The 7,731-nt window shown below is 34.5% G+C and overlaps 1 protein-coding gene across 1 annotated transcript; it reads left to right on the forward strand.

The window, feature by feature from the left end:
- Positions 1-1,992: 1,992 nt before the first annotated feature.
- Positions 1,993-5,761, forward strand: LOC149416133 (uncharacterized). The gene is made up of 3 exons (XM_089641583.1): positions 1,993-2,152; positions 3,537-4,413; positions 5,543-5,761. Exons 1-2 carry the CDS (start codon positions 2,099-2,101, stop codon positions 4,401-4,403), a joined length of 921 nt encoding a protein of 306 aa, XP_089497709.1. The 5' UTR covers positions 1,993-2,098; the 3' UTR covers positions 4,404-4,413; positions 5,543-5,761.
- The last annotated feature ends 1,970 nt before the right edge of the window (positions 5,762-7,731 follow it).

Genomic DNA, 7,731 nt, shown 5'->3' on the forward strand with positions numbered 1-7,731 from the left:
CGTATGTGACGCTTGTTTGGAAGCAGTTTCTGGAACGTTACGGTGAGACCTAAACTGTTGCACTGGACGTTTCCAGGGCCGTTTGACCGGGCTTGGCACATAAACTTGTCAACAAACTGCTTTCTTACGAACTTCCCACTTCCGACTTTTTGAGAGGAAGGTTTATTCAGACGGTTGCTAAAAAATATTTTACAATGTGTGATGTATGCTAATAAGTTGAGTATTTAAGCGATAGATGGCGCTTACTACCGGCTGCGCCAATTGTTGTATCTGTCTTACTTTGCAGATTTAAGGGTTGGGAACTTTTTGTTAAGGTTTTACTTCTGATTTTTTTATTTACGATACAAATAATAGGTCTGGATTTAGCTACACTGTTCATTACCTGAGGGTTGGTAATTCTCTAGTTCGAGAAGCTTGTTCCCTGTTACTATAACCTCACAAGCATCTGTTACACTCTAGCGACATCTCACGGACTCTGGAGTAAGCTTTATGACTAGCGCCATCTATCGCTTAAATACTCAGCTTATTACAATACATCACACAATGTAATATTAATTTTAAATAATACAAGCTGACGTGTACCCGGCGTTGCTCAGGGTTATGAATGGTTTGGAGTAAAGTTTTCATGTTTTGAATTCTAGCGCACCCTAAAACTAAGAGCGATTTTAATGTAGAAATAATTTAATAACATTAAAAAAGTGAATGTTTATTTCACTCGAACGTGCCATGTCTTCTTCGAGCGTCTTCGACTTGTTCTCCACAACATACATACTCCCTACACCTCTTTCTAAGTTCATCACATGCGCCACATGTTACCACAGATAAGTAATTGATTAATTTAATCGTGCCACGTGTTCCTTGGACGTCCGCAACTTTCTCTACCATTCAATACTTTGTACCGTATCGTTACTATTAAAAAACTACATTTTAGCTACATGTAATCGATTCCGTATATCATTCCAATGCAGAGATAATGTGTTATGTCTTTCTCTTCTTCTATTCACCTGACAGTATATCAGAAGGTAGCTGGTTCAATTCCCGTCATTGGCATTTTTTTTTTTTTTTTTTTTTAAAGAAAGTCAAACATTCCCAGGTTAGGAATAACCTGAAAATATTTGAAAATCTCCTACTACCACCACAGTAAGCTGAAAATGTTGCTTGTGTTGTGATGGAGGACTTAGCCAGCCGAGGAATTGAACACACTACGCCTGGGTGGGACCCAAGCGCGATGTCAACTCGGCCACCGACCGGTCAAAATATTTTTAAATTTATATGGGTGTTTCAGACTAGTAATTGTTGCTTGTAATAATTTGTTATCCCCTTGTGCCATAAAAAACCTTGTCTTGTAAACATAAGTTTTGCCTTTAAAAAATTATTATATTATATTTGTTTCATTTCAATATTTTAATTTTTTTTTTCAGTTTTAAAGTACTGAAAATGTTTTCATTTTTATACATTTTCTACATATTCTATATGAACAGTGCTTTAGATTTCGATTTCGAGGCTGGAATGGGTACCGCCGCCCGGGAACCATTAATTGAATAACCAACACCCCTGCTATAGGTCACCCCAAGTGCTTCGCAACGTTTGATGACGTTTTCGTGGGGTGAGGTTTGTCTAGGCTTGCCTACCTACTGGTTCGTAAGAGGCTGGTTGACGGAGACCTTTTGAATTCTTCAGCCAGACTCATCGACCCAACGTCTTTCTCTGCAGTGGGAGTGATGAATTCATATGTCCTGGACACATCAACCCCTCATATATATATATATTTTTTTTTTTTTCATACGTAAAAAAATGAACTGAAATAACTTTATATTTCAACGATTCTGTTTTCTATATCAAAAGCATTGGTACAACTGAACAAAGTGATTGTTTAACGTCTCTATTAAAATCAACATTAGTTATTCAGAAACACATTTTTATTCAAGTGCACTACGTTCCTCTCCATGCAAACCGATAAATCTTTTTGACATTGTTCAAACAAGTGCCACTATTTATATAAGGGAGTCTCGTATGCCAGCAGCACAAATACTCCGTACGTTTCGGCAAATCCTTGCTGAACGTTACCTTAAAGTATTCGTCGGTCCAGCGACCAAAGATGAGGGTACTAAAATTGAGTTTGGTCTTCCTGGTGTGTCTGATTGCAGTCCACGTAAGTCTTATAATATTTTAAATAACCTTTGGCTTTACCATTAATAATAACATCTTCTATAGTCTTCTATAGTCCCAAGCAGTGGCGGCTCGTGACTTTTGGGTGTACTAGAGTGCTAATATTATAAAAAATGGCATTTCTGAGGTTGTTATAGCTGAAAACGATTTTTAATTTTTTTTCGAAAATCGATTTTTTGTATGAAGATTTTCAGGAAATTTCAGTATAGCCGTGCGCCGCACGGAATTCCTGAAAATCTTCATACAAAAAATCAATTTTTCGAAAAAAAATAAAAATCGTTTTCAGCTACAACAACATCAATTAAGCCATTTTTTGTAATATTAGCACTCTAGTAACCCAAAAGTCACGAGCCGCCACTGGTCCCAAGGCTTCCACTCCATCGAGTTTCCTACATTCAGTCTTCAGTTCTTTAATTCACTTCTTCAGTTTATTTTTTATGGACTTACAGAACAACTTACAATACTCCTTCGCATCGATATTTAAAATCCTGATTCATGATTTAACGTCCATGAATCTGTAGCGTGTTCTGGCCATCTTTAGGCAATACCTCCAACCCTGCAAGCCGCCGGATATTTTCCTCTTGTTGTTTTTGACTGAATATTTACTATTTGACTTCAAAACCATCCATTTACCAACTTTTTACATTTTGAATCTCTTTGATCACTAACCTTCTTTCATAATTGCTACATATCCTGACAAGTGGAGTTATCCTTATATTATTATTCGTCATTTAAACAACTCTTCAACAGTTTCTTACATCTCTTGGTATTACGTTGACAGAAAAAAAATCTTCCAATTAATATATTATATTTTACCCCTTTGCTTATCTTCATTAAGGTTCAGCCGTGTATGCAATAACTTAACGATTCATATGAAAAAAAGCTTTCGAAAGATCTTGCGAGAAGAGTCATTATTAATTTGTCTCTAAAGCTGTAGAATCTTTTGTAAAGGGTTATTATTTCGTTAACGCTTTGAAAAATAATATTTTGACAGCTAAATAAACTCAATCGCTGCTTCAAATGCACATTCCTTCACGTCTCAGGCCCTTACAAAGTTTTTGTAGCTATAACCTACAGAAGAGATTTTTACAATCAATTTAAACCCTTATCTCTAATTCACCAATTATTAGAATATCAAGTGAATTACTTTTCAAAGGGTTATCTCGTCATGTGGATCAGGTACTTTTTTTATTCAAATTCAAGCAGCTTGTTCTTTATACTTATAAGTAAACATATGTTCTAAAAAACATTATGATCATTTTTTTCCATTCCTGCTGCTTACATCTTCATGCTTTGGCTTTATGATGGCGTCATTGTACATAGTTTAACTAGGTTTTGGTTTTAAATTTATTTATTTTCTTTTTTAGTTGGCTGATTCACGTCCACGTTATCCACGTAGATACCGGGACCCCAGACGTTACGAAATTTCGGTTAGTTCTAGCGTAAGTGTGGAGACCTGGAAAGCACCATGCACAACAAGGTGTCCAAGAACTAGATGCCCCAGACCAACTAGGTGCCCCCGGCCAACTAAATGTCCACGGACCACGTGCACTACAACATGCACGACCAAGCGTCCAAAGAAGACCAAATGCACCACCACCAAGTGTCCAACAACTTGCACGACCAAATGCCCAAAGAAGACAAAATGTACCACAACTAAATGTCTAACAACTTGCACAACCAAGTGCCCAAAGAAGACAAAATGCACCACCACTAAGTGTACCACAACTAAATGTCCAACGACTTGCACAACGAAGTGCCCAAAGAAGACAAAATGCACCACCACTAAGTGTACCACAACTAAATGTCCAACGACTTGCACAACCAAGTGCCCAAAGAAGACAAAGTGTACCACTACAAAATGTCCAACAACTTGCACAACCAAGCGTCCAAAGAAGACAAAGTGCACCACTACCAAGTGTCCTACAACTTGCACAACCAAGTGTCCAAAGAAGACAAAATGCACCACCACTAAATGTCCAACAACCTGCACCACAAAGTGCCCAAAGAAGACAAAATGCACTACCACCAAATGCACAACAACAAAATGCACAACGACCAAATGCCCTACCACGACAAAATGTTCAACAACCACTTGCACGACCCCGTGTCCAAAGAGAGAAATTGAGGAAGATTACGCAATTGCGAGCGCAATTGCTAGCGCAACCGAGGACGGAACTGCAAGCGGAACCGCATGGGAAACCTCAGATTCGGAACCATATCCATTCTTGTAAATTCTAAGAGGTTAGTAAAAACCACATATTTTATAATACACAGTTCAGTTTTTTTGACCCAAAAAATCCAAACTCCATTTTTAATACTTAAATACTTTTTTCTAAATTTGCTGACGTTGTTCTTGATACTGTACAGCTCTATGGACTCATAGGGCTATCTCAGATGTTTCATCTAATTACGTTGTCAGTATCTCTGATCCTTCGGTAAAGTTCAGCAGGATCATTGTTGGATGTTTAACCATGTCTCCTGGTTACACAGCATGTTTATTAAGATCCCAGGAATTCGATTCCTTTTTTACGCCCTCTGGACAATTCCCACAGGCTTTATTGCTTTCTCTCAGTTATATTTCTTGTGTGTGCAAAGTGGCAGTTTCATTTTTATGTGTAGTTCAAATACAAACTCCCTATTTACCATTTAGTTTTTACCGTTATCTAGTGAATAAGTCTTTTACATTTTCTACAACAATTGTAAAAATTTGACACAACTGCGGCGTATGTCTCCAGATGCGACAGTTTCCTGTCAATAGTCCTACCAGATTTCTCAGTAAGTGTCCATCCATAATCATAGATGCATTGGTGTCTCAAATTTTCTACAGAAATTAATTAGTGTTTGCTGTCCACTCCCTACGGCTGCATGTGTCTTCAGAGGTGACAGTGTTCTGTCAATAATCCTATTAGCTCCCTCAGAAACACAGATTACTGAGCATTTCTTTCCACTCCAAATAACTGCATGTATCTTCAGAGGTGAGACAGTGTCCTATCAATACTCCTACTAGATCTTTCAGTAAGTTTCTGTATTACAATTTGTACAGTAATTAACATTTATTTCCACTCTCGACATCTGTTATGTCTTCAAAGGTGAGAGTATCCTGCCAAATACTACTAAAAGTGACTTTCTGTTCATAACTCCTCTTCCGTTTATTTTTTGAATAACTCTGTACCGTTATTCCGAATCATTAAATAACCTGATCTAAGTATTACTTCACTTCACCATGTCATATTGTCTTTCATGTTTTATCATTTTCAGTGTTGTATGAATATTTTCTATCATTTACTCTGTTCATGTATGTTCTTAGTGTTTTATTTTCATTTTTATTTGTAAAAAACATTGTACATTAATTTTTAATCGTTTTTTTCAGAATTTTCAGACAACTGCTTCAGATTCACACAATTTCCAAATCTCGCTAAAGAAGAAAATTAATCATTATAATATATTATTATAATTGATTATGTAACTGTAACAGTAATGTATTGGACAAGATATAAATGTTTTTCTAAAAACCACACTTAAATTTGTAACAATTTATTATTTTATATGTTATAAACTGACAAACAACAAAATAAAATCTTTACACATATTTGAGTTTTACCAATATTTATCCTTGTTTTCTACTTCAGCTGTTGATTTTGGTAGCCACCTCTGGTCTGGAGCTCCTAGATTAAAAACTGTCGACTCAATGTAAAATGGAGCAATTCGCCTGATTCGTCTGAAGCAGTCATTAGACCACATACGAAAAGTGGAATTTCTGTGTTTATTCCACCGATATTACGACAGAAAATGCTCCGAGAAGTAGTGGTGCACAGCTACTAATATTTTTGGCGTGATTACTGGTCGTTCTAACGAATATCATTTTTACGCTCTGTAGCTCAGCTGTAAAATAATATTCAAGCTAATGTGTTTTCTATTGAAAAAATCACCCTTGAAAATACCCTCTATACAGCATTCCTAAACATGACATACAAATATCTTCTGAGGCGAATTATTAATAATAACGTTAGTAAAAACCTCAGACTTGGAAGGATATTACAGACAATAAAAATCAAATTCTATCAGATCCTCGGAAAGACAAATCATTACATACATTATTAAACTTTTTTTCTGTAATGCAGAGGTTATTGGTTGTTCATTGAATAGAGAAATAATTATTCTTCTCAATTTAACTCAAATACTTTTCTTGCTTCTAAAATCCAAAAAAATGTTAAAGTCTGTGATTACAATTGGCGGATTTTCAAATATATAATTTTTTTGTATTAACGGCACAAAAAGCAGAGTGACAGCTTTCTTACTAATTCCCTACTCAAGTGAATGTGTTTTCTGAACATCGAATTCTTTCAAAATTATGGTAGTTTCGAGGCAAAATGTTTCGTAAAGATATTTGTTAAGGTTTTCATATTTGATATTAAAATTCTATTATTCAGAAATATAAACATTTGCTGTTCTATTTTTGAAACTAAAACAAATAAGAAAATTTCAGTTGTACACACAAAGTTATTTTTTCAACAGCATTCGATTTTTATTTGCGATTTAGCTGTACAAATATACTTTCAAAATATTATATTGCTGGCTTTTAAATATGTCTGTGCAAAGCAAATAACTTTGTATAAAAGATAAAGCAAATAATATAAAAATAAAATAATGGTTTGTTTTAAAGTTGATTTATTATACGCTACTATAGATATTATTCCTAAATTGTCAATAGATTGCAAAAACACCTACGTATGTTGTTACTTAAACCTTTCAACCCATTGATGTATTATACTAGATTAGCCCTGTCTAGCTAAATTCATTTTTAAAATGACCCCCCATAGCGTACGTCACAAATATGGAGATGAACTTAACAATCCAACTCTGTTTAAATTTCTTGTACAAGCGTTCAAACTCGTAAGCGAAACCACGGAGAATTTGTTGTCAGAGGCTTTGTAATATGGACATAAAGCCAAAGAGAAACTAGCACTTACAGCAATTTTTTTTTGCTGAATAAGGACTGAATTAGAAAAGATTTGAAAAATAACAAAAAATGATTTTAATTTAATTTATTTATGTTTTTGAATTTTATACAGGTCATATAGAACCAAAAAAGTTTACATTTTTTATCATTGTGCATAGGTTTTTTTTTAATTTACCATAGTATTTAAATAGAATGATATATAATTATTGAAGAAAACAATCACTTTGTGACTTGACATCATTTAATTTAATTTGGTTTTATGCCCAGTCGGGCTTTTGCATGCATTTTAAAACAGAATATACCTAGTAGGCTATCGAAAATTATACAAAATAATTAAAGCTGATGAATATAAAATAATATCGGTAAAACATTTAACAGTAACATAAAATTATAGAGACTAGAACAACACTACGTATCATTTAATAATTATACTACTATCATTCAATTAAACGTTATTTAGTCTTCAACCACTTTATTAGAATTAAGACATTGTGTCAACTAGTTTTGGTTAGCTAGTTTCTCAACCTTCTTCAAGATAGCATTATTGAAAACTAACCTAAGTACTAAACGACTTTGCATTAAATATAATGTAAAATTAA

The sequence above is a fragment of the Hesperophylax consimilis genome, chromosome 17, assembly GCF_061612785.1.
Source record: "Hesperophylax consimilis isolate HC1 chromosome 17, BYU_Hcon_1.0, whole genome shotgun sequence".
NCBI classification, from domain to species: domain Eukaryota; kingdom Metazoa; phylum Arthropoda; class Insecta; order Trichoptera; family Limnephilidae; genus Hesperophylax; species Hesperophylax consimilis.